This window comes from Mycteria americana, chromosome 4 (assembly GCF_035582795.1).
Source record: "Mycteria americana isolate JAX WOST 10 ecotype Jacksonville Zoo and Gardens chromosome 4, USCA_MyAme_1.0, whole genome shotgun sequence".
Classification (NCBI taxonomy): Eukaryota; Metazoa; Chordata; class Aves; order Ciconiiformes; family Ciconiidae; genus Mycteria; species Mycteria americana.
In genome coordinates this window covers 82,806,725-82,833,625 of record NC_134368.1, presented here as the reverse complement: position 1 = coordinate 82,833,625, position 26,901 = coordinate 82,806,725, and the positions used below count along the sequence as shown (strand labels likewise).

General features: G+C 39.6%; 1 protein-coding gene across 2 annotated transcripts; it reads left to right on the top strand.

Annotated features, from left to right (window-relative positions):
* The first annotated feature begins 7,471 nt into the window (after positions 1–7,471).
* PLK4 (polo like kinase 4) lies at positions 7,472–26,145 on the top strand. Of its 2 annotated transcripts, none has more exons than XM_075501113.1 (16): positions 7,472–7,661; positions 8,512–8,607; positions 9,375–9,470; positions 9,565–9,679; positions 11,698–12,730; positions 14,732–14,832; positions 16,467–16,840; positions 17,734–17,838; positions 18,222–18,324; positions 19,150–19,299; positions 20,236–20,366; positions 21,187–21,278; positions 21,706–21,847; positions 23,548–23,688; positions 24,614–24,720; positions 25,454–26,145. In XM_075501113.1, the coding sequence occupies exons 1-16, from the start codon at positions 7,632–7,634 to the stop codon at positions 25,551–25,553; spliced, it is 2,916 nt and encodes a 971-aa protein (XP_075357228.1). In that variant the 5' UTR covers positions 7,472–7,631; the 3' UTR covers positions 25,554–26,145. The 2 variants fall into 2 exon arrangements, with proteins under 2 accessions (XP_075357228.1, XP_075357227.1); XM_075501112.1 differs by lacking the exon at positions 7,472–7,661 and adding an exon at positions 7,862–8,373 and having other exon boundaries at positions 25,454–26,141.
* Positions 26,146–26,901: the final 756 nt, after the last annotated feature.

The window sequence follows — 26,901 nt, the reverse complement described above, 5'->3', positions numbered from 1 at the left end:
AAAACAGGGTCAATTTGATCATCTTCACATTTTGACTATGAAATACTTCACCAGAAATTGTCTAATTGCTGGCTGCTGACAATCGCAACTAACACACAGAAAGACAACTGTATCACTACTATTAGTTATGCACGAGTACTGCAACCAGTGGTCAGAACAACATAATTAGCCCAGAACAAAGCAACCTCGGAGCATACTGTTTGCATGACATAAGATGCTTTTTGCATATACCTGATCACGTATCAGTGTAAAACAGATCAGGCCAAGGCCACAGGACCCTTAATCTTTTTTCTTCATGGCAATGAGATAGCACAAAATAAGCCATCCAGAGACTGCATGTACAGAAGAACTTGTAGCTGCAAGTTACCAGACCGTACTAAGAATAATACTCTGCTTGTCAGCCTACAGAACAACTGATACCAACCACATGCAGCCCAAATGCATTGCAGTCTCACCTAACGATGGAATTAATAAATAATATACTAGGCATAGCATGCCAAGCAGCCTCTACCACACAAGTTTTCTACTAGCTTTTCTGAGTCAGTGAGAATGTAAATTGAGGTAAATTCTGCCCTTTTTAATGAGAACAAAAAAGGTATCAGGAGATGTTCTGAACAAGCAAGCTATTTATCGAACATATAAAAAAATTCTACATGTTCCTTTTCCAGGTTAAGTAAAGGTGGCCTGTCCACCTGGGTAAAGACCGGTAATTAATACCTTTTGGCAGGATAGATGACGTATCATGATTCCGAGCCCATAACATCCCTACATACTATCAACACCCTAACACAAGCTTTTGTGACCCTTGGCAGCTTTTGGCATTTTTGTTACCACTGGCACTCGTGGGGGGGGTCCAGCTCCCGCCTTAGATAGATAGAAAGAATCAGTTTATTAACAATTCTTTAAATGATACAATTACAATTCAATAATTCATTAAGATCTTTCTTACGATAGTCTGTATTTGACTAACAAATATATCTGTAATGTCCACTGAAGAAAATAGCACCCGATTCCATAAACGACAAGTGACTTTATCCTGTCGGGAAGAGGAGAGTCCCAATTCTGTTAACAGCTCGTTGTTGCCTTGATACCATTTCCCACATGCCCCAAAAAGAAATCCCATAAATTTGATAGTACCAGTGCTCATCAGTTCTTGAATTTGACCTTTTAGATATTGATATTTCTTAACTTTCTCTGTCGCTGCATCAGCCAACAATGTTAATTTACTCTCATACCTCACTGTGATGTCAACTACTAGAGCCCGATTCTCCTTAACAAATACTAAGTCCGGCTTATATAATTCATTTTGTTCATCTCTCAACAGCGGCTCCTGCAATACAATCCATTCTTTCTTTTTGGCCTCATCTGCCAATAAGCTAATTAAAGACCTGCGCTTTACCTGCATGGACATTTCTGCAACCCACTGACACTGCACCTCTGCCATTTTGTTCAAGGACAAAGTTGATTTGCATCATTTGTGATACACATAGATGGATTTCAATAGCAAAGGCAATTATCCATGCTCATAAAATTAGCCAGTGCAGCCAAGAGACATCAGATTTAAAATAGCCATTTTCACTGCCTAATACTGTGTCTAAGACACAATGCACCAACACACATGCAGTGCTCTGAACATGGGCTGAACCATCACCACTGCTGCAAGCTCCAGCACTCTTGACAGTTCTTATTCATCTTCTATGCAAAAATCTGTTGTCGCTCCTTTAGTCTCCAGGGGAAGGCTGGAAGAGGTCCACCAGCTTCAGAAGGTTACCATGACACCTGAATGAAGCGGAATGGCAGGAAGGGAGGATGACTTCCCCTCTTTCTCCCAATTTCTGTGTTCTGAGTACTCCAGTTTTGCTTTTCATCATCCTTCTTACTCAGTTCCTTTTTACTCTCGTTGCTAATCGGACTTCTCCACTGATGAAGGACCCTCTAAATCTTCACATTTTGTTCATGAAGTAAAGTTGACAGAAGGCCTGCATGCCCTCTTTAAAGGGAGTCCTATTAATGTCTTAAAACTATTTTAAGGAGACTTTAAGCTAGCGTTTCTTTCAACACTTAAGCATGGAGAACAAGATAGATATGTATTTGCTCTCTGATAAAAAGACTTAGCAAGGGATTTATTACATCGCTAGTTTGTCTCGCAAGCTCTGCTTACAGCAGATGCTGACCCCTGTAGTCATAAATTCAACCCAACAACAGAATAGGAATTCAACTTTCTTTTTATTCAGACGGAGGAAAATATTATTGCACTGGCATGTTGCTGGCCTGACAATTACCGGAGGAGCAGTTACCCAGTTGCCGAAAGTCCAAGGACTCTCTGGCTCCCCTTTTAATGGGGACTATTTGACATGAAAGAAAAAGTAGCCAAACTAAACAATGACATCTACCTCCCAATCTTATGCAAGAAACATGATCATTTTCAGAAGACTTCCTATTTATAACCTCCTAACTGCCATGCAACCCCAAATATGCTGCATGCTATGCAGCAGAACTTCAGAGAAACCAGGGCCTGTGCCCTAAAGCACGTACACTTTTCCAGCTGCAGTGGCTAATATAGAAAGGTATTATCTCTACCTACAAATTTTGTCTTCTGTATAGTCATACAGCATATTTTGTATGCTGTTAGTTTGCCTCCAACATCAATAGGTATCAGTCATACTTTTAGCACATGAATTCACTTACACAACTTTTCTCATCACTGTTCAGGTTAAAAATCTAGCCTTGAAATTAAATTGAAAGTCTTATTTTTGCTAATCTTCTACCCTAATAACTCAAACCAGTGATGACTGTTAATGTTGCACAGCTCCACAAACCAGATCTATTTAATCAGTCACGCAGCTTCTGCTTTACGTTTAAGGATTCTCAACAATTGACACATACACTTATCCACAATCCATTTTACATCCATTAAGGAGTGGATGACTGCATGTAACTTCCCAAGAGCCTCCTTCTCTGAAGGAGAAAGTGCAACTTGATTACAAGCCACCTATGTATTTTATTCCAAGATGAAAGTTGGCAGGCAGTGGGGGAACTGTTTATAGTCACAAGCTGGCAAACGTTGGAGAAGGTGAAGTGCTAAATCAGTGCACTGCTTGCACCCTGGATGCTAGCCTGCCCTAGCCAGCGTAACTCTTTGGGAGCGCTCCCCTGGTACAGAAGTAGCCAGCAAGCTGTTTATGAGATGGAGTGATTCAGAGGGCAGACTAATCAAAAAACCAACAAAAAAAATCTTTTTCCCAGCCAAAACCAATTCCTTGATCTGGTTCACTGTGTAGCCACATGAACAGTCCTACCACACAACAGAGGAAGAAACAGAGGGTGGAAACAAATAGTCATGTCTGCTTCAGCCAGCTTAAACTTAAACAGTACCGCATCGGAATGTCAAGCAAGAAATAAACAAACAACTGAACTACCAGCTGAAAAATAAGAAATGGAAAAGCAAATATCTTCTCTAAAATTGGGGAAAATTTATTCTGTGCAAGGGATCTGCACCAGTCTAAACTGTTGAGTCTAAATATTGTTTGAGGGCATACTCGCCCAAAGATTAATTTCATGTTTAATAGACTAGCTAGGAAGAGAAAAGCACATAAGAATGTAAACAAACTGGTCAGGTAATGGAGCTTGAAGATATTCCCTCATATTTTAAATTCACCTTAACTACAGAATCCATCGGTGATGCCTGGCATTAGGTGAAGGCAGCTAGCCCATAAAAACAAATTTGTTACAACAATGTTGCTGTGTTTCACATTAGACATGAAGTGCTGTTGACCAGGTCTAATTGCTACTTTGACATAATAAACAAAAGCTAAATGAAGGAGCCAAAGGACACAGGCAATGTGAGAAACTCTCTCTCTACATAGCTAGAGGATTTTATTTTATCATATCTTCTACATAAAACACAACACAAAAAGGTCACTCAGTAGTTTTAAAGTCACATACAGAAACAGCAGGCTCATCAGCCAACTCTACTGTGTAATGCAAGGGAAAGAACATAGGGTGCTCTTCTTCCGGCTTAGCATCATCTCACTGCTTTCTACCTACGGGTGGAATTCCACAGCAACATCAGCCCATCCAAGAGAGAGCTGCTGCTGTCCCACTCTCCCTCTTGCTCCCATCTTGCAGTCCTGCCCCTTCCACTGCACTGGCACTACCGCTGGCACAATCACACGCTGACCTAATTCAGGGCACTGAGCAAAACCTAACCCTGCTGAAAGAGAACCCATTTTTAGCTGTTTCAGCTTCTTAAAACAGCTTGCCACTCAGCTGAAAAAGCATCACAGCCAGCACATGAGAGAAGATAGAAGAGACAATGGCAGCCCCAAGTAAGCTCAATCCAAGCTAACGGAGACCAGCAGCCTTAGAAAGGATGAGTTTGTTATTAAGATGTAGGTTTGGAGGTCTGCCAACAGGCATATCGCTCAGGGGTCTGCCCAATAATGCATTAGGACTTCAGGTTAAAGAAAGATTTACATCAAGAAGAGCATACTAAGCATGGGTGATGGAACGAGGTTCACTCCTGTTTTTCTTCACTCATGGTTTTTTAAAACTCCAATCCGACTCACAGTTCAGAAGCTATTTCAGCAGGAAAATAGTTGGAAATAGCATTTTTGGAAAATAAAACAATGTAGCTAGGAATTAAACCCACAAATGGATTAAACCAGCTGCTCTGCCTTTGCTTCTCAGTTCTGCCTGTACTTAACACTCATCACACCTTCTTGTGGTAGAAGACAATTCAAAGAAAAACTGCGCTATATTCTAACAATAATTACAACAACAACCACCAGTGTAAAATTGGCGTAATTCCTATCAGTGGAACAGACTACAGAAGTGGGAGTTGCAATACCTTTGAAAAAATGTTGAAGACCCAAAAGGGATTTGGTTACAAAAGCATGGCTTGCAACTGAAAGCAGCACTGAGAGATCAGAAATGCAGCTGAGAACAAGGGTGCTGGTAGAAGAGTTGTGGAATGACTGAACAGTCCCAGATCCACTTAAAGCATTTTACTCAAAGTAAAAGAAACCAAAATATGAGCGGAACCTCACAGCAAGGAAAACAACCAAATTTAGATAATGGAATTATATACAACAGGTCTGCTCTCCCTTTTGTGCCATTCCCTTTCCAAATGAATGGGTCAAAAAAATCTGACAACTCCTCTATAGCTTAGATTCTACTCCATTAAAGGCAATGTAATATCTTTCTGGCTCTCCTTTCAAAACCACTTGACTTGGATAATTTTCTAACTAAACTGTAACCCAGCAAGAATGTTAACTTTGTCTATGCAAATGAAGATGTGTAATGAGCAGAGAGCAACATTTTATCACGCTTACAAGAAACAGACATGTTGTTATTCCAGTGATATATATCATAAAAGGGAAGGCCAGAAAAACAACAAAGTCTTTGGAGGGCTGATGCTAGAGACAATTAAAGGAAAGGGATATGCCTCTTATAGGACATCATAAAAAGCTGACAAAACCTGCTCCCAAAGCCTGCTTTAAGGGAAGCAGTCACTTATTAATGACAAAGAATTAAGATCAATACAAGTAGGAGAATGCTGACCTGGTCCCTTAATGGAAAAGATTGTCTCAGAAAGAGTTCTTACTGCTAAATGTTTCACCGTGCAAGATCATTACACTACCAAGTACCCTTTTTCCACTCCCAGATCGTGAGACAAGAACACTTCATTAACTCCTGTTAAGAGCAAAAAGAGGAATTATCTTCTGGTTGGAAAATTTATGCGTCTGTACGGAGCCCCTTCTTCTTTGCCTGGTGTGTTGACAGCTCCCCCTTCTGTTCCAATCGACTTTAACCATCTTTCGGAGCACAGACTTACTTTCCATTAGTAAGAAATTGGTATATCTGCTAACAAAGGACAATCTATATTATGGCCCATATGCAGCGCCATATATGCAGGTAAATATACCAATGCTTAATATATGCAGGTCAAAATACCATGCCCACATTTTATAAGAGAAATACAACCTGATGACAAACATCACAAACCATAATCCATTCCCAGAAGCACTATTTCTTCTAGTAAAAGCCCTTTCAATTACAGCACTTTAGTAGTGGTTCAATACAAAAAAATACTTCCTCTTTGTCCTAATTAACGTTCATATTTAAGTCTGCATTCAAAAACTTCTATATTTCCTATGAAACAGTATAGAAAGAACCCAAGAAGTACATGTTAGACATAAAGAATCACCACGCTCACCTCAGTGCTCCATAGTGCACCTGGTGATAAAATTAGTTACCATCTTGCACTGTGTTTATGTTGAAGCTATGCTACTACTCCAGTACATTGCTTAGTTTGGCACTACAGCCCCAAAATTAGAGGACCCTCCAATGGGTTCCTCAAGCAGAAAAGTGAATTCAATCCAGGTCTTGCAGTGGCTCAGCAGGGCTCCAGGAGTCTGCTACACGCAATGCCACCATCAGCTGACAAAACCTTACTGGCCTAAGCTTTTTCAGATATGTGGAGAAAAAATACAGCAGCGTAGCTTCAAGAAAAGATTGGGAACTGAGGATTTAAAGCTTCAGCTTGCACCTCTTCCTTCAGTGGACTGAACACCTGGGAGAGGGGGCTTTGGGACAAACCCCAATTGACATCTTTTCCTCTCAGCTAGCTCTGGGCATGTTTGCTGTGCAGCTGCAGGTTCCTTAGGGTGCCAGGTTGCCAGGAGCTGCTCCCCATGGGTACCCTATAGAAGGCTGGGCACTCAGCCCAGGCCACGCTGCCAGTCTTGCACCTAAGCCCATTGCCATTTCTGCCTATACATCTGAGACAAACACCCTGCATCTCCATTACTAGACGCTGTATCAGAGAAGGTAAGATGGAAAAACTGCACTTTGTGCTTAATGTGTAAGGCAGTAAGCCAAAGTGAAGCCCTTAAACTTTGTGAGAGTTCATCCCAGAAGTTAGTCCAGCTATTTAAAAATAATAACCAAGGAATAATAAAACCTCTCTATTGAGTGTGAGGGAGATACCCACGTGAGGGTAGCACTGTTCCTTGTATTACGAGAGTTCGTGTTCATTCACCATCAACCAGGAGCTGACCCTGCCAGCTCGGTTCGGCCGATCTTCCAGGCCTGAGGGGTTCCACAGAGACGCCCGGGTGAGCACGGCAACGCCAGGGAGACCGGCCTCCCTAGGCCACAGGCAGCGTGGAGGCTCTCCCTCCTCTGAGGAGAAAGCCGGAACCGCACAAGGCTGCCAGGAGTGGCTATTTTACAGCTACCGGGCTGAGGTGACACACTGGGCTGACGAGATGACCCAGCCCGCCACCGCCGCAGCCGCAAGTGCGCATGTGCTGTAACGGCTGCCGGGGAAACGGGCACGCGACGCCCTGCGCATGCGCGGCATCTGCCAGCTCGACCGTGAGCGCCACGGGCGCCTCAGCGTGACGCGATTGCGTCAGACGCAGCCTCGACCTGGGGCGGGGCGGGGCGGAGGGGAGGATAACGGCGCGATTTTTCAAAATGGAGGCGCCGGGGGAGGGGTGCGGCCGCCGGGCCCGGGAGCGAGCGGGCCTGGGCCGAGGCGGGCGGCGGAGGGCGCCGTGATGGGGAGCCGCGGCCGAGGTCCTGAGGAGAACCCATAGCGGGACCCGGGGAGAGCGGCCGGCGCCATGGCGACCTGCATCGGCGAGAAAATAGAGGTGCGGAGCCCAGCCCCCTCCCGCTCACCCGCGGGCCTGGCCGGGGCCGCCCCGCCATTTGCCGGGGGCGCGGGGCCGGTGGCAGGGAGAGGCCAGGCGGGGGCTCGTCCCTCTCCCGGGCGGCTCGTTCGCGGGAGGCGGCCGGCGGGGCCTCGGGCGCGGCTCCTCCCAGGCCCGCCCGCCCCTCCGCCCCCTCCCCCAGGAGCGCGGCCTGTGGCGGGGCGGGTCCCCCGGGCGCCTCCTGGGCTTGGGCCGCTGGCGGAACGGGCGCAGGGGCTCAGCGCCCGCCACCTGCCCCCGGCCCGAGCCGCGAAGCCGTCTTTCCCCGCCCACGGAGGCGCGCACCTTGCGCGGGGAGCTCGGTCCCCGCGGTGGGTTATGTTCCCCGCGCTCCTATGCGAGCGGCGGCTGGCCCGTGCGGGACCCCGGGGAGCTGCCGCGGAGCAGGGCTGTAGAAAGCACCAGGCGCTCTGTGTTTGCTGGGCGGACAGCGGTCGCTCCCCAGCCGCTGCCATAGCAGCGGGAGCCGGGGGCGGGTGTCTCTCGTCCGCCGGGAGCGGCGGGAGAGACGGCGGGAAGGTGGCCGCGGCGCGTCGCGCCGCCCCGGGCAGTGCCAGTGCAAGCCGGCAGCCGCCTGGGGAGGACCATGCCGCGGGGGATGCCGCGCGGCCCCGCCGGGGACCGCCGCCACTTCCCTGAGAGCTCCGTCCAGGTACTGCCCGGGGCGCCTGAGGGTTTGCCCCGGCATCGGGGATGTGGGGCTCCCCATCCCTTGGGGGAGGCTCTGCATCGGGAGAGAGGCTTCAAAGCCTGGGCTGGGGCTGACAGCCGTGATTTGTTCGTGTTGCAGGATTTCAAGGTGGGGAACCTCCTGGGGAAGGGCTCCTTCGCAGGGGTCTACAGAGCAGTATCCCTGAAAACCGGTCTGGAAGTGGCTATCAAAATGGTAAGGCAGCCAGCCAAGGGCGTCTCTGTCTTCCGAGTGATTGAACAAGGGCAAGTTGCAACAGGTTGGGGTTATGCGGCTGGGCATTTATGCCTGGATCGCTTGTTTGTGTGTAACCGATATTTAGATTAGGATTCGATCCTGAAAGATGCGGTACAACCAAATCGACTGTATTGATAATTAATAGAAATGCTTACAGTGCTATTGCAAGAACTTAAGCTCAAATATTCAACGTTGGGTGGACAATCAGCCCTAATTCAGAAGTTTGTGACCACAAAAACTTCATTTAGAATCCATGTGGCTGGAGAGGTCCTGGAAAAAATGCCTTGAAAAATTTCCCTCACTGCCAGGGCAAATTCTGTTTCTGAAGGAAACTTGCACATCACAGGTGTTTTGCCAGATTCACTTATAATCTAGAACACTTCTGTTTAGCCACCTTTTTAATGTTAACTATATTTAGCGTATCTGCCTGGCAAAATCAGAATTAGGTTTCTCTGCCTAAGTATTTCAGAAAACTTTTTTAATTACTGTTAGTATTGAAAATGTTAACACTTGTCTACTTTCAGACAGATGTGTGTGCCTCCGTTTATCTATGATACTTGTTCATTAAAAGCATACAGTAGGTTGAACTATGTGAAAACTTGCTTATATTTAGAACTTCTCAGGCAAATGTGCATTGAACATCTAAAATGTCAAGTTCACTTGAAACTAACATGCATGTAATCAGTGTTGCTGTGCTTGAAAAATATTCTGTGATCCATTTACAGATAGATAAAAAAGCCATGCACAAAGTTGGAATGGTACAGAGGGTTCAAAACGAGGTGAAAATACATTGTCAGCTAAAGCATCCATCTATACTTGAGGTAAGAATCATGTCTTTGTAGAGAGGACTGTATATGTGACTTGCTGTATAGTCTACAAAATGTATTTTAATTTTTTCATTGTTTTATGTTCTAGCTTTATAACTATTTTGAAGATAGCAACTATGTATACTTGATACTTGAGATGTGTCACAACGGTGAAATGAGCAGATACATAAAGAACAGAAAGAAACCCTTTTCAGAAGAAGAAGGTGAGATTTTTTTTTTTCTGTGTAGCTCTCTTTGCATTAATGTTTTGCCTTATTCAATAAATATTTAATTCTAGTGAAAGGATATTTAAAACTACCATCACTCTGAACCAGTTTGTATAGCTTAACATCTTGTGATAAGTGATAATCTACAGATTAATTACTATGACACATATTCACTTGAATTTCTGTATAATTTTGTTTCTGTTTATGCCATTTTACAGTACCTTGTGCTATTTGGGGTGTAAAAAAAAAATAGACAGTGAACTTAGAAGGTAGAGGTATATAGAAGGTAGAGCTTACCTTTGTACATAAAATTATGTTAAACTATAGGTCAAGACTGGGAGGTTCCACATAGGAAAACTGGCAACTTCACATGCATAGATTTGCTTTCTTTGTGTTGCACCTCTTTACCTCAGTGTTAGTGTATGACATGTCACCAGTTAGAAAGCTTTCCAGATTATAGTTTGCCTTATGTAGTATTGTTGGAAATATTTACTGTGTTCCAAGGTGTGTGGAAATGAAGATAATGCAGGTAACTGTGTTGCTGAAGGGCTGAGTTAGCCAGGAAATATCCAGTTTGACAGTCCATCCAGAATTCTGAAGGACTGGCAACTGAGGAGAAATTCTACTATTGTTTTACTTCTGTTTCTTATAGAAAGCACTGAAAATCCCATCTTTCCTTGTGAGTTCATTGTAAGAGTAATTCTAAAACTTTTAAAATCGGTTATGTTACTCTTTTGAATGTTCTGAGAAAGAAGCCTTGCAAAAAGGATTAATTGCACTTATGAATTTACTAATGTTTCATTTTCTTACAGTTGACGGTGAGAGGCTTTCAGTTAGAACGTGGACCACTGAAAGCCTAATCAGAACAGTGCAATTAAAAAAAAAAAAAAAAAAAAAAAAAAAAAGACAGCAAAGCAAGCTGCTGTGTATAATTTTTGGGGGCACAGCCAAACAAGCTGTTCTGGTTTCAGCTGATCTGGATTCAGTGGTTATTGCCTCTACTGCTTCCAGAATTACCATGCTGGTAATCTCTTGCACAGTTCTTCCAGTTTACCTGCTTCTCTATCAGTTTCTAATCTAATTCTGTGAAACTATTATATATATAAATGTGGATTTTTTTTGAATCCAGATCACAGGACTGGATTAAAGGGGTACTGCTATACAGGCATCATCTAATTCAGATCTGCTCCACAAAAATAGTTTGTCTGATGGTACCTTAGTTCTAAAAGCTGATAAACCACTGACCTGGATCAAGAAGTCTCTTCCTTTGAGGAGTGGTTTCTACTAAAGTTTGTTACTCGCAAGCCTTTGCCGTCTGCTAAGAGAAGAATGAGGATTGTAAATTGTTTGCTCTAGAAAGAATAATTCTTGAAATGGCTGTAATAGCAACATCATAATAAATGATGCTGTTTCAGGCTGGATGAGGTTTTGTTATTCCTGCTGTAAACTAAAACTTCTGAATATTCCCTGAATTTCTAATGTAATAGAACAGAAGGGCTATCCCAGTATCATGAACTTAGAAGTTTTTGAGAAATTGAAATACTACTAGCTGTGCCAGTTTCCTAATAATAAAACAAATATAATTTAAATTGTCTCCTATATTCTATAATCTGCATATAGTGAAGCTGCTTGATTTCGTGTATTTGCTATTTCTGAAAATGTAGAGCAACTTAACTTTTAAAGTTCTTAAGAATCTAATTTTTAAAAGTTTAAGCCAATTGATAATATCTCCAGTCCTGTTTACATTATTCTGTTAGCAAAGAAACAAATCCGATTACTGCATTACAGAATACTTTTTAATGAACTATCTTAGAACATAGTCATGCCATTTTGCTTAAAGCAAAAAGCAGAAAGTGAATTCCAATCTCATTAGTGTGACTCTTAAACATCCTTGTAACATCCTCATTGTTTAAAAAAAAAAAAAGCAAGACCAATAGCAGACTTCAAAAAGTTGTTATTTTCACAGCTATGACTTCAATTATGTGACTAAAACATCTGATTTTGTGTTTTGACAGCCCGACACTTCTTGCATCAAATTATCACGGGTATGCTGTATCTTCATTCTCACGGAATACTGCACCGGGACCTCACCCTGTCTAATATCTTACTCACCAATAATATGAATGTCAAGATTGCTGATTTTGGACTAGCAACTCAGCTGAAAATGCCTCATGAAAAGCATTACACCATGTGTGGAACTCCAAATTACATTTCTCCAGAGATAGCCACAAGGAGTCCACATGGACTTGAATCTGATGTGTGGTCTTTGGGCTGTATGTTTTACACTCTTCTTATTGGAAAGCCACCTTTTGACACTGACACGGTCAAGAACACACTGAATAAAGTGGTATTAGCAGATTATGAAATGCCAGCCTTTTTATCAAGAGAGGCGCAAGACCTTATACATAGGTTACTTCGCAAAAATCCAGCAGATCGTTTGAGTCTCTCCTCAGTGTTGGATCATCCTTTTATGTCCAGGTGTAGCTCTGCACGGAGTAAAGATTCGGGAACTTCAGAAGATTCCATGGACAGTGGAAATGCTACCATCTCTACAACCTTCACAGGCTCTTCCAGCATCAGTACCAGTGGTTGCTTGAAGGAAAAGAAGAAGCTGTTAGTTGGACAGCCACTCCCAAATAAAATTACTTTTTTTCCTAAAAACAAGAATTCCAGTAATACTTCATCCGTAGATGGAAGTGGTTCTTTTCATCAGTGGGGAATTCAGGGAAAAGAAATTGGCATAACTGGCAGGGGAAGAACCATGCAACTTGCTGAAGAGAGACCACATTCACGCTACCTCCGAAGAGCCCACTCTTCAGATAGGTCTGGCACATCCCATAGTCAGACTCAAGGCATATCAAATATTGTTGAGAGATGTCACTCTATGGAACTGCTTTCTAAGCCTAAAGTAGGAACAAGAGAAAATGCAGAATGTTTTTCACCTGCGAACAGCTATACTGATATAGGAGAAATATTTAAGGAGAAGACTTCTAGTAGTTCTGGTTCTTTTGAAGGGCAGATATCTCCACCTGTAAAAGATCAACCACAGTAAGAATCGGTTTTTATTAAGATGGAATTTAGAGCTGCCTTATATGTTAAATGCATGATTTTTCTTGCAACTAAGCGGTAGTAAGTGTCCAGAGTCTCCACACTTGTAGCCTGAATACCAAACAGGAGAGGGTGATAGCTGATGCTGTTGCTATGTAGAGGTTTACCTCCCCACTGTCCCTATCTTAAAGTTCATTGATGCAGTGCATCAGCTAGCTAGACTGTAGCTTTTATTTATCCTGGTGACACTCTATTATTGACTTATTTCCATGTGCAGCAAGCTGAGTATTTCTTTCTCCACAGTAACTGTAGTAGTGAGCCTTGCTAATTCTTTGTAGAAGAGACCTAGATTAGGATAGAAGGCATTCAGAGTGTGACTACCAACGTTTTTACTTGTTCTGGCTTTTTTTTTTCCTGTTCATCTTTAACTATGCCTTATGCTTAGACAAGATAAAGGGAAAAAACCCAAATTAAGTACAAGATTAGGTGATGGATTATAACACTGGTGTACCAGAAAGGAAAATAACACTCAAAAATAACTACCTGAAACTTAGTTCTGCCTTAGTTGTAGTTTCTGGGTGAAAATCCTGGCTTCTTTTCATACATTGATGGACTTTCCCAGCTGATACAAACCAACTCCAGTGTCAAATCTACTAGTGATGCTAAGAAGCTTTCTGTGTTGTTGGAGGCCTCATCTTTGCCTTCTGTGCACTGCTATGCAACAAGAGCCCTTCTTTGTGATCAGCTTAATCTGTCTGTGCTCAGAAGCTTGCTTTGATTTTTCCATCAGCAGAATATCAAAGAACACTTTCCTGTTTTAAGGACTATTGCATATCTTGGTTCTTGCATTTCTCTCCGCATTAAGAGTGGCAACTTTGCGTGATTGTTTCATATGTTTTTCTTTTTGCATATCAGTTCAGGGAAAATGCAAATGAGTGCTTTGCCCCGTAGAAAAAGTAAATGGACTAAGAGGTTTTTCTTGACTAGTCACGAGTGTTTGACGTAAGCCTCTGTTCAGCAAGTTCAATGAGCATGTGCATTCTTTCTAGTTTGAATCAAAAAAGAAATTATTTATACAAATGTTAACATAATGCTTACTTGTATTCCCCACGACTTCATAAAGACATGCCATATGTGAATGTGACAGAATATTAATAGGAGTGTGGGGATTAACTGAATGATTACTTCCTTTTTTAAATGGTTGATTATAGGAGAGCCTCTTCCATCTACAGTGGGCCTGCACAGCAATCTTAAATGCAAGGTTTGAAGACTTAAATTAGATGCTAATATTCTGTGGGGTTTTTTTGTGATAACTGAGTCCTTGCCAATGCTGAAGTAGTGATCATCGAAAAAAGAAAGTACAGATGGGTACAGGCTATGGAGACAAAAAACCTCACAGGAGCTTAGTGTGAATTTACAAGAGATGAGTGATTATGCAGTAACTGGTTTGTGTGTATTCTTTATTCAACATGTGGATTAGAGCTTGAGTTCACCTGTGACTACACATATGTCATTGTCTAAAAAGCTGGTAAAAAAATCTTTATTATCTTTGGGATTTACTATATTTTATATAAACTCAAATTATTTTAGGTGATAAGATTGTCTACATATTTCAGCTGCATATTTGTTATGCTGAATGAGATCCACTGGGGTCATGGGCATCATCCCTGTGTCTTCTCTGAGGTTGTTTCCTATACTGTGAATTATCAATGGCTCTTCTTCTTCATATATGTCAGTTCCAAGAGTCTACTAGTGAGTGCTAGCAGGCTTAAATTTGTGCTAAAAACTAGTAATAACTTTTCATTCCATTTGGAAACATTATTTTATTTTTTATGCTTTACCCAATGGACATGTTCCATGCTGTCTAGAGCTGCAAAATGCCACTGGCATTTTGTAAATGTTCTAGAAGTGTTGTGGTTTCTGCAGATGTAACATTGTAACTTTTGTTGTGCGAGTGTCTCTGATGTAATCTTGATTACATGTGTCACACTTATTTTGCAGCTCAAATTATCTCTGCCCAATGAAGCCCCAGGTTGGTTTGTTAGAGCAGAAGTCCCAGGCTGAAACAATGCAGCAGTGGCTTGGAAGCATGCAAACAAATGGTGTGTTACTAATCAGTTGTATACTTTTGCACTCAAGTTGGAGTAGTGACTTGTAACTGTTTCTGTGGGTTTTGTATATTTTATTTCTTTAAACTTGTGGCAGAAGGGATATCTGGTCAAGTAACTGTGATACTGGAGTATAATGCTGGCATCTGAAATAACAGCGATTGGATGTTTAACAGAGGCTACTGCAGACAGACTTTTTTTTCTGAATGAAAAGCATGGGAGACCCTGAACTGACTTGTCACTGCAAAAAATTGACACAGATATTGAAAGAGGCAAAATGATTTCCAGCATTGCTAATCTGTAGAATCATTCCTAAGCAAGAAATACCCCACTGAAAACATTGTTTTGTTCTCTCTTTTGGACTAAGCTGTAACACTTTAGTTTCCTGAGGTAGGAATTAAGTTCAGAAGGTTTTGTAGTTAGTGTTCCTCCTGAGCTGTTGCATTGGTATAACAAACTGTATGTAACTGCCTTCATAAGAGTGAAGAAATTGTACATTGAATTTGAATACTTAGCTTCCTAAAATGAGGTCATTCTCCTCTTCTAGTATTTTAGCAAAAAAAAAAAGGCAAAAAGAGAGGAAAACACAATTCTAGAACCTGCCATAATTACTCAGTTGTGACCTGACACATGTGTAGGTATAAATACATGACAAAAGATTGGCAGGTGACTCAAAAGCCCCGTTAATTTAGTTGTGCAAATACGCCTTAAGAGAAAATGGGACCTTGGTGAATGAGAAAGATAATGAGGCTGCAGAAGGAGGGGTGGAGGAAAGGACAAAAGACACAGAAGGGAAGGAGGTGTTCTTTGTCATGCATCATATTACATCATTTACAAATAATGTAATTTAATCATAAAACTAAATCACAAATCCATTCTGGCCTTTTTTGTTTTGATATTACTGGACTCCTTCCCTTCCTGCCTACAGGGAATTGGAATCGTATGACATATGGTCTGAATAATCCTATGTATTTTTTGGTCCCTTCTCAACTGTTCTGCAACATGGCAGGAGGAGTGCAATACTTGTTTGGGTGAGGCAAAAGTTGATCAAGGGCTTAAATATCAAAACTAGGGAAGCAGTTCATAGGAAGTTAAAATATAAAAATAGGTTTTTGTCTTTTAACAAGTGACTGGAAATAAAAAAAAAAGATTTTGGAGTGTGCGTTTAACATCTTGAGTACTAAAACCTCTGGTTGATGCTAAAACACTAGTTAAGCTGAAACTTAAATGAAACTTGGTACTAGTGGTTATCTGAATGGCAAGTGAACAGTGTTTCAACAGATCAAACTAATTCTTGTAAACTAGTTCTGGTTTAAGTATCTATTTGAAGTCTTAGTATTTTGTTTATAAATGGTTTTGCAAAATGATATATGTTAAGACTGAAGGCCATCATAACTGAAATCTAGTAACAGTATATTTTAAGTAGCACTGGAATTTTGTTAGCATTGGTATTGATTGGTACTAAAGTCATAGTCTAATGGTTTGGACTGAGATTAAAGAAATCCCATTCTCCACTTAAAAGAAGCCTTCTGAGATGATATTTTGGAAAGCTTTTAAAAACATAATAGCATTTTTTTCTTCGTACTGTGACTTTTTGAATCTCCTATGTACCTTTATGATGCTTTCAGTTCCACTGAGACCACCTGCAGACCTAACTGGCAACAGTAATGCGCACGGAGATTTTCGGTATCATCTGGATGTGCAGCAAGATGCATCGAGAAATGCATGGAACACCTTAAAAGATATAAGGAATCATGATGCATCCATCGACTGTCCGCGTTCTTTAAACCAGAGAAACCCAAAGAAATACATCCCTGGAGTTCTCTGCAAATCTGAGAAAATTCAACCATCTTCTACATGTGGCCTTTGGCCAGCTTCAGAACAAAACCAAACGTGGGGCAAAGAACCACCAGCACATCAGAAACCTACGCTGCGAAGTATAGTATCACCTCTGAATGCTCACAGGCTAAAACCAATCAGGCAAAAAACAAAAAATGCAGTGGTATGTATCAGTTCTTAAAACGGAAACAACTTAAGTATTAAATATAGTGTGACTGTCTCTTAAAAATCACTTGGCAAACTAAAGCATGTGTTTTTATAAAACTTAATCTATAATAACTTCAAGTTATATTAGTAAGATGCATCTTAGTTTTTGAATATGGAATACTGTAACCTTGTGGTCACTTCCTGCAAATAGTGACATGGCATTGCTTTTAGCTTACAAGCAAAGAAACTGTACCTACACGTAACAAGTATTACATGCATATATACTTCCTACTATTCTAAAACTCTGTACTGCTTAGCTGTACAAGTTGTGTGTAAGCTTTCAACATTAGGAATTTAACTATGTCAAACACATCAAACACTTTTACAGATTAGATAAACAACTGGATTAGAAATGAAAATAGTATTGCTCTCAAGTGAAAACTTGAATCTTTTTCCTATACTGCTGCTTTTTCCCTGTCTTGTGGGTGGGAAAGCAAAACAAATTCCATTAATCTTACTGATGACATAAATTTTCTGGTTGGTTTGTTTCTGATATCACCCTTTTGCCTCTTGTTCCATTTCTTAGTCTTGCTCATCCTGTCGTGTCTCCCCCCGCCTCCAATTTGGTTTTTAAAAAAGAACATAATAGAGCTGACCTCTCTTTGTTTGGTTTACCACTTAAGAAGCCACACCCTCACTGACCAGGTTTATAACCTTCAGTCATGTTGAAGTGTTCTGTTTTAATAGCACTAATAGCAAAAGCTATTAAAAGAAGCATTTGTAAGTTTGCAGTGCCTTCGAGGAAGAAGAAAACCCTTTTTTTTAAAGCATTTGTGGAAAGAAGTGCTTTCTTATTTTGCCAGAAAGTAAAGGGGTTTTTGTTTAACTTGTATATTTAATATATTTTAGGTGAGCATTCTAGAGACTGGGGAAGTGTGTATGGAGTTTCTAAAAGAACACCATTCACAAGAACTTGTGAAAGAAGTTCTCAGAATATCTTGTGATGGAAATGCGGTGAGTATGTTTTCAATTTCTTCACTGTTGTGTAAAGGGCTTAAGAGTATTCTGTTCTTTCAGAGGTTTTTTAATTTTCATTTAAGTGATTATTTGTTTGGAAATGCAATGGTTACATATGCACAGCTGTAAACTTCCCCCTGCCCTTAGTACAGCCATACAAATATAGGTAGCAAGCAATTATTTCAGAGCAAAATTGGACTTGACTTTTGGAACAGGTGAACTATTGTTCAAAAACTGCTGCTGTTAAATAATTACTTAGAGGAATAGAGTGTTCATGGTAAATTACAGTAATTAAACTGTGACTTATTTCCATACCTCTTAAAAGTAGGGAGTGCTGTAATAAGTTGCAACTGTAAATGCATTTTTCCCCCTTTTTGTAGATTGCAGTTTATCATCCAAATGAAGGAAGAGGTTTCCTTCTTGATGACAGACCTCCTGCTCCCCCTGAAGACATCTGTATGTATGACTTTGACAACTTGCCAGGTAACCTGAAATTTATTTGAAAATTATGATGATTAATGTGATTAAGTGAATCTTGTTTGAGACTTTTTAGCTTTTAGCCACTACTTTTCAGATAATTGTGAAGATAAAACTCCTTTCACAGTAAGATTCAAACTACAGTTGAACTGGAAACTGTATTTTGAAACTTCACGAGAAAGTGTAAACCCACAGGTTTCAATTCATTTTGTATGGAAGTTACAAGGGGTCACCTACCCCTTTACAATGTAGCGTACTAAAATTAAAGCTTTTGTAATGTTCTCCTTGTTCATATTGGAAGCTGTTTAAATATGAGTGGAAGAAATATTATCAAGTCACTCTCAAAACAGCAACTTTACTTTGTGCTTCCTCATACTCATAACTTGGGGAGGAAGGGGAAAAATATATGTTTGAAAGCATTGACAGAGTATTTAATGTAGCCAGCTGAAGAACAAATATAAGCTAACTATAAGCTCTTAAGAGACAAGCAGACTTCTCTACTAATTAGAGATCAAAGACAGGTTTTACCTAAAGCCAGGAAGCCAGCTGGACCATGATATCTAGTTAAATGGTATATACAGCACTTCACTATGTTGTTTAGGTTCTGAACTATGTTAATTGAAGCTATTCAAGTGAAGCTCTAGAAGATGCACACTTTTCTAAAAGTTGGTGGAAATAAGTCAGTTTCTTGGAACATACTTCTGTAAAGTACTTAAATATTACTCGCAATCTTCAGCTATCAAATATATATTTTAAATTACTTCTCTCCGAGCTGATGCACAGTGTTTAATCTGATGACTTTGATAAAAGTTTTTACACTATCTTTTTTAGAAAAGTACTGGAAAAAATACCAGTATGCAGCCAAGTTTGTGCAGTTGGTAAGAACAAAAACCCCCAAAGTGACGTTCTACACAAGATATGCCAAGTGCATGTTGATGGAAAATTCACCCACTGCAGATGTTGAAATTTGTTTTTATGATGGTATGTGTTCACTTTTGCAATTATGTAAATAGTTATATCATGTTATTAAAGCTGCACTAAAATATTGCCAAACAATGAACACTTCAGGTTGAAGAATATACTAGAAACGTTTTTTTTTTGCCACTCTGCCTTTATTCTAGCACTTGCAGATCACTTTATTCATTAGTTCCTTACTGATACATTCTTCAGGGAGTAAATGTTGCAAAAGTGTTATTTAAATTACGCCTTGTTTTTATTCATGAGCTCTTCTTTGCATCTACATTTGATAGTTAACCTACTTAGTGAAAGGTGTGTCCCTACTCCAAGCTTTCCATTGTTAACTGAGGTAATAGTATTACCAAGAACACTCACTGGAGGAAGCAATTGGCTGCCTTCTCCAACTCTGCCCTTCATAAACTAGATGTACTGATGATTGGTTTCTCACTGTAGACTACTGCCAACTAGCTTGATTTGCCACATGCGTGGATATACCCCAACAGAATTTATGACCAAAAAAAAAAACCAACTTAACAGCTCTGTGATGCAGTGTGGAACTGCTATTGAAAGAATGGGCATCTTTTTTAAAACTGTATTCAAATACTAATAGAGCCTACTTAACGAATTTTTGGCAATACTGTTAGAAATGTTAATCTTGTCTTAGGTTAATGTTTAAAAAGGTAGTTCTTAAAATATGTAATAAATGCATTATTCAGCCCATTTAAGTAGTGATCTTTGGCCATAGAGGGCATTCTGTTAACATCACAGTCCCAATTTAAGTGGCTTTTTATTTCTGCTAGACATGGAGCTCATACCAGAGTGGGTTTATTCTTGCAGTAATTAAGTCAGTGAGATATGCTTTAGTAGAGTAGAATGTAATGGCAGAAATCTGTATTTTATAGATGCTGGTATTTTATACAATTCACACTAGAAATTTTTGCTGCTTTTTTTTTTTTACAGGAGCAAAGATACACAAGACAGCTGGTGTAACTCGTGTGATTGAAAAATCAGGGAAATCCTTCACTTTGAAAGGAGAAAGCGAAGCAGGTTTGAAGAAGGAAATACAAGTTTATATGGATCATGCAAATGAGGTAAACTGAACTATTTTATATAGACCTTTTCCAGTGCAAAGCAACTTTCTGAAAATTCAGTTTCTCTTTCACAAATGTGCTTCCAATGTTGCTTTTCATATTTTTCATTACACTGATAAGGAGGGATGATAAAGTGTTTTTTTGGAAGGGCAAATATCAGGGTAGAGGTAACAGTAACAATGCCTCACAATGAAGACTGTTAGAGGAAATTCTTACTATTGTGTAAAGCAGGTTTGCCTGTCTGGTGAAAGGATTAAACAGAACAGATGAAGCTGCTTTATACAAGTTTAAAAACAAGACAACAAAAAAACCCACAAAAAACCAACCCCCCAAAAAAACCAAACACAAAAACCTGCCAGGTGTTTAACTGGCCTGCCTGCTATGCTTTCCATCTCTTGTTTCATGTCAACCAATTAGCAGTCACAAGAGTAATTTTTTGTCTATGAACTTAGGAAACATATGAACTTAGTAAAAATTTGTCTATGAACTTAGTAAAAATAATAGTACAAATTTCCTATTCAGTCTTCCTTTCTGTTATTTTCTGGAATAGAATTCAGGGTCTTCTAGTTCCCTGTCTAATCCTGCTAAAAGGGGAAGAGATGTGATTATTAAGGGCATAATTACAGATGTACTGAAGTTGTGAGGGAGTCTTGCTGTATAGCTTTTTGAATTGCCTCCATGGTACGTGAGTACAGCTATCACCGATATTCAGTACCATTGAAAAAAGCATTTCCTTGTGGAGGCTCACCTGCCACATGAAACATGTATGAAATAGTTACACTGTTCTCAAATAAAAACTTTAACAAGCTCCTAATTCCAGGGACATCGTATATGCCTTGCACTGGAATCTGCTGTTTTGGAAGAAGAAAAAAGGAGTGGAAGTGTTCCATTTTTTCCAATAATTGTTGGAAGGTAATGTTTTCACTTGAAAATACTTCTGCATTTGAATATTCCCACTAAGCAGCCTTATGCAGCTACTGTTTGCAGAAGCCAGGGTTGTTTAACAGAGGCTCATAGTAATTAGCAAGAAAAATATTAACTTGATAGTGTGTATGAACACCTTATTTTGGACCTGTAAAGCCTCCTTTGATACTAGGACAACATCCATGTGTGGATTTAGACTACACCAGGCTAACAGTTAGTTATGTGTGTAATGTGGGAAAAAAAAAAAAAACCCAAACAAAAAAAACCCCAACAAAACAAACCAATTCTGCAGAAGACTAGTGCCATCAAGTGCTTTGTACAGTCCATGGTAAACTGAAGGAAAAGCTACATCTCCTCACTTGTTTCTTTAGTCCCTTTTGGACAGAACTCTTCCCAGTTTGTCTCATTTTTCCAGAAAACCTGGCAATACTGAATCACCACAGGCTGTAGCACCTCCATTGTTGGACAATACAAACTGTTCAAAGGAAGTTATGGTGCTGGATAGAAACATAGCTGCAAGTTCTACTCCAGTTCAAACTCCAAACTGTACTCCTTCTGTAAGTATACGAGAACATGCAGTGGAGACTGCTGTCCAATAGGAATTCAAATATTGCTGTTTTATTTGAACTAAGGGAATTACATTTGTATGGACATAGGCTTTTATTAGCCACTTGTGAGCATCTTGACTAGAAATGTTAACTTCGATTTCAACTAACTTTTGATATCTGGGTTTAAGATAATCTGAAAAATCAAAATCCTCCAAAACTTTACCACAAATGACTCTTTGGAACATAGTTTGAAAATTGCTTTCTTATGTTGTACAGCAGAGTCTTCAATTTGTTTTGGAGAGCTCTGATGTGCCCTTGGGCCTGTATATCAAACGGTGGTCACAAAGGGTATTAGCACTTGAGGCTACTGAAATAATCAAGTGTTAGTGTGTATAAAAAAAAAAAGTGTAAGTGTAGATATATTTATATGTATAGCCAACAAGGCTTTGTGTGCGATTTCATCTAGCTTGTTTAAAAGACCCACCAACCTTTAGTTGCTGCATCTCAGCTGTGATACAACTTCCCCAGCTGTCTGAATTATATTGGAGTCTTGGCACACTGAGTTTGTATCATCTTAACTTCGTTGAATTTATGTGGGTCTGCATCTCTGTTCTTTGATTGTGTAGCACATGTCCCTAGTGCAGAATCTGCCAGTTTTCACTTGACTGAAATGAACCTGGCAACAAAAATTCCTTAGGGCTTCAGTACTAGTGTTGATTTTTACACTGACTGAAGGTTACCCATCACCAGAGTTCTAACTTGAGGGTTCAGCATTCAAACTCATTGTTCACCATATAACAAATTCTTAGGTCTTTGTAAGACTTTCACTGTTTGCTTTCTCTTCTGAAGTATGTATTTCTAAGCAAAATAACACAATAGCCAGTTGCCTTTCCTTGACTCTTTTTGTCAGTTTTTTTATATTTGAACTAGATCTGTATATCCTGAGGTACAGCTTGTTGTTTCTTTCAGGTTCCTGTAATTATCTGGATCCTGATCTCTTTCCTGACCAAGCTCTCCTATTTCAGAGGCATCCCCTGACTTGCATCTTTTTCACTGAGCCCCTGAATCTTAAATACTGCTAAGCACACCACCTCATCTCTGTGACTATGGGAGGAGGTATCTGAGTAGTAGAAGTTTTATAGAAGCAGACATGTTCCTCCTAGACAGTAGTGGTGGCATTGTCCTAAAGGCTTCCAATGTTTGATCCTCTGTTACTCTTAATTCATCGCTTTTGTCTCTCTAAACCTGTAACAGACTCTGTATGTGCTGTAGAACTCTTCTATTAATGTTTAATATTCTAGCAATTCCAATTAATAGCAGTGTCCATATTTTGTAAAACATTGGCCAAGTGGTCATCTAAATGAGGGCTATTTTATAATCTAACATGCGCTGAATGTTTTTCCTGAAGATGGACAGGGTTTTCTGACAGTCAAATAAGGAAAAATGGGGTTTAAGTAGAAAAAGTCTGCTTAGGGAAAGCAATTCCTTTGTGAGTACAGGGAAGTGGCAGAAAAACTGTCATAATACTGAGAAAATCATATGAAATTCTGTGGGGGTTTTTATACTGTAATGCTGTTAAATGAAGCATAGGTTAAATCTGTCTGTATAGATGAAAAGATTAAAACAGGTGGTAATCGGCCACTATAGTTGGTATATAATCAGCTGGATTAATACTAAGGCTGCTAATACTGTGCATTTCTGGCTTTTAGGTGGTGTCATATGAAAAGTCTACATTTATGACTAACACTGCTGAAACTGCATGCTCCTCTGTTCATCAAACGGAATGCAGTCCAAATTCAGCCCAACTTTTAAAATCTGTCTTTGTGAAAAATGTTGGTTGGGCTTCTCAGGTGAGAAATGAATACTGATAAAGGAGGGAAGTCTCTTCTTTTTTCCTATTAAACTTGAGGTACATATTTTTAAATCATTAACTTTAAACTTGATTAGTGAGCAATGCATTAAGTTGTGGTCTGCTACAGTTCAAATATGAAAACTGGTATGTGGAAAGATCCTTCCAAATAAGTGTCCTGGATATACCATGGTGAACTATGTAAGTACAAGAAACCAAAATAATAGTTCAGTATTTCAGTTGTCACAATCTTCCTGTGGTGGTTATTGCCTATTTCAGTGTTTTCTGTCATTTAACTTTGACTCTAGTAAAAAACTGAAGCTGTTAAACTTCTGTCTGTTCACTAATGTAGATGTAAAGGTGTCATGACAAAGTGGTTTTAACAGATATGTACCAGATCTGTACAGGAAAAATGAATCTGCCTATACAACAGGAAAAGCTGTTTCCTTAGAGAAATTTTTCCTCTGCTTTTATGTGGGACCAGCTTTAGATTTAAAAAAATGGTTCTCTGCAATCCAGATAAAGTAAGCTTCCTGTCCTAACAGAAAAAGTTTGCTTTATATATATAAACTTTAGTATGTATATAGCTGTGAACTCTCACAAATGGGCCTTCTATTTTATGTTTGGTCCTATTTAAAATTTCTCTAGGAGTGGTTAAGCTAAAGGTACTTCTTTATTTAACTCTCATTGAAAAGGATGACTAAAGCTGAGTATCTGGAAACCTGAGGAAGTCTGATTCTTGAGACTGCATGAGACTACTTACTCCAAAGTCATATACATGCAATCTTTATTTTTAAAAGACTGACCAAGATACCTTAGTCACTTCAGCAATTCTGAAAAACTTTCAGCTTCAATTATTAGAAAAATTCTAGCTATGTAATCTTGTATTTTATGTTCTCAAACCATAATGCAACTTCTCTTGTTAGCTGACCAGTGGAGCGGTATGGGTTCAGTTTAATGATGGATCCCAACTGGTAGCCCAAGCAGGTGTTTCTTCTATCACTTACACATCTCCAGATGGCCAGACAACTAGGTGAGTCTACTGCTGTAAAAACAGTGCAGTTTACTGTCAGTGCAAGGCTGTTACACATAAGATAAACTTCATAGGTGCTATTCATTTTGTGTTGTAAATATTAAAACTTTGCTTTTCCATCACTTCTCAGTTGATTAGCTTATATGAGCTTAATAAATAAAGAGAAACACCTATAGCTTTGACTGAACTCTGGATAACAAACTAATTTTAAAAAGCTGGGAATGCGAGTATAGCCACTATTCATGTGTAGTATTTAAAAGAGGGAGGAGGAGAAAAGTAAGGTTTTAATACTTTTTTTTTTTTTTCAAGGTACTGCTAGATTAGGGAGATAGCATGTCAACATTGATGCATAGACCTGAAGTGCTCAGGTGAAGTTTTGCGTATCTTTTGGATGCTGGGCACTTCCCATACAGATATAGCCACTCAGTAGCATGCTTCCTCTGTGCAAAGTTTGAGACAGGAATATACGGTCTGTTCTGATATTACTGCAGCTTTAAACATTGTTTAGGTATTTTCTTAATCTGAAACACTTTTTTCAGTTAAATACATATAGGGAAGGGGGGGCCTAGATTTAAGCCACCAAGCTCCAACTAATGTGTCTAGATAGGCTTAAAATCTACTTGACTTAGTGGTTTGCCTATTTACAGACAAGTTTTGAAATAACTATACTGTCCTGAAATAAAACAAATTAATTCAAGCATCTAAATTTTTCTATGCTTATTTGCCTTTCTAGGTATGGAGAAAATGATAAGTTGCCAGAATACATCAAAGAGAAGCTGCACTGTCTGTCTTCCATTCTTGTCATGTTTACCAATCCAGCTGGTCCCCACTGATTAAAGCAAAGCAGGTGTCAGGACACAAGAGCTCAATAAACTCACTCACTGACTTTCAAGTAAAGTGACTGATCTTACTCAGCTTATGCAGAAATTCTTCCAAAAGCTGGTAAAAAATTAGGAAGGGAAGAGTTGTTCTGTTTGTGTAGCAAATTGCTTGTAAAGTATCATACAAAACATGTTTTTCCTCAAAATGATGGATAAACTTGCTCAAGCAAAACTTTGAGCAACTTAGTTCTAGATAGCATCAACTTTTTGGAAATAATCTGAATCTGTTGTGTTTTTTTTTCTTCCCCCACTGCTTACTCAGTGCCAACAATCAAGGAAAATGCATCTGTGCTGTTGAAGTGTTTGTATTTGTAAATAACTTGTATTTTTATGTCTTACAAGTAATATATGTAAATATGTATATGTTTTATAACTGTTTTTTTATTTTTTGTAGCAGCAGCTTTAACTTCTCTGCACAAGCATTTTATAAAAAAAAAAAATAAATGCAGTGGTAATTGTCCAGATCTATTTGTTTCATGTTCAAGTGATGGTTTACTGAGAGCCCTTTCCTCTAAGTATTAAGCTGAATTTATAACAGGAGCTGATCTGGTATCTTAGGGGATCAGATGTTGGGAGTTTAGGGCTGGGTGAAGCTTGGGGAGAAACACTATAAAACTGTTGCACAAAGTTACTTCTAACTTGCTGAACTGAAAAATTGCACTGTGGTTTGTATATTCAATATTTTACCTCTGGCCTAGAGCTGACTAAAACCAGGAGCACATTTGATAGGAAAGCAAGCTACACGTACTGTAGTGACTGATTACTTTGTAGGAATATTAACTTTAGATACTTTTTACCTTGTTTTACACCTTATGAATCACACTTAGAACAAACTGAAGTAGCGTTAACAGTAGCTTTTTTACGCGTTTTGCTTCAAGTGTGCTAACGCTCCTGATGGTGCTTATATTAATACTTACACATACTCCAACTTCCTCATAAGGTAAGAGAAAGGCTTAAATTGAGTAGAAGAGTGGGACCCAAAAAGGTGTCAGTGGTGGGGAGGATGGAGAGTTTCAGAGGAGCTGAAGGTGGCTTGCACATGTGGTCTAAGTACAATAAACTGAGCTGTAAAACCCTCAGGAAAGAGATGTTCCAATACAGCTTTTTCAAATCTGCAGGCTCAGTTTAGAGCTGAAATAGCCTTGACTTCAAGTCAGTTCTCATTATTCATCTAGTTTCTAATAGAGACAGTTTCGATTATTTTGTCATGTCCAAATCAAGGAAGTAACTAGCAAACAAAGGATTTGGCACTAGGAACATAGTAGCACTTAAGATACACAAGTAGCACTTAAAAAACCAA

Excerpts from the sequence above, each read along its gene's own strand:
- PLK4 (XM_075501112.1), top strand. The coding sequence starts at position 8,308 with ATGCCGCGGGGGATGCCGCGCGGCCCCGCCGGGGACCGCCGCCACTTC. Across the intron at positions 8,608-9,374 it reads TGGAAGTGGCTATCAAAATG|ATAGATAAAAAAGCCATGCA; the intron begins GTAAGGCAGCCA and ends ATCCATTTACAG. Across the intron at positions 17,839-18,221 it reads TATCTTGTGATGGAAATGCG|ATTGCAGTTTATCATCCAAA; the intron begins GTGAGTATGTTT and ends CCCTTTTTGTAG.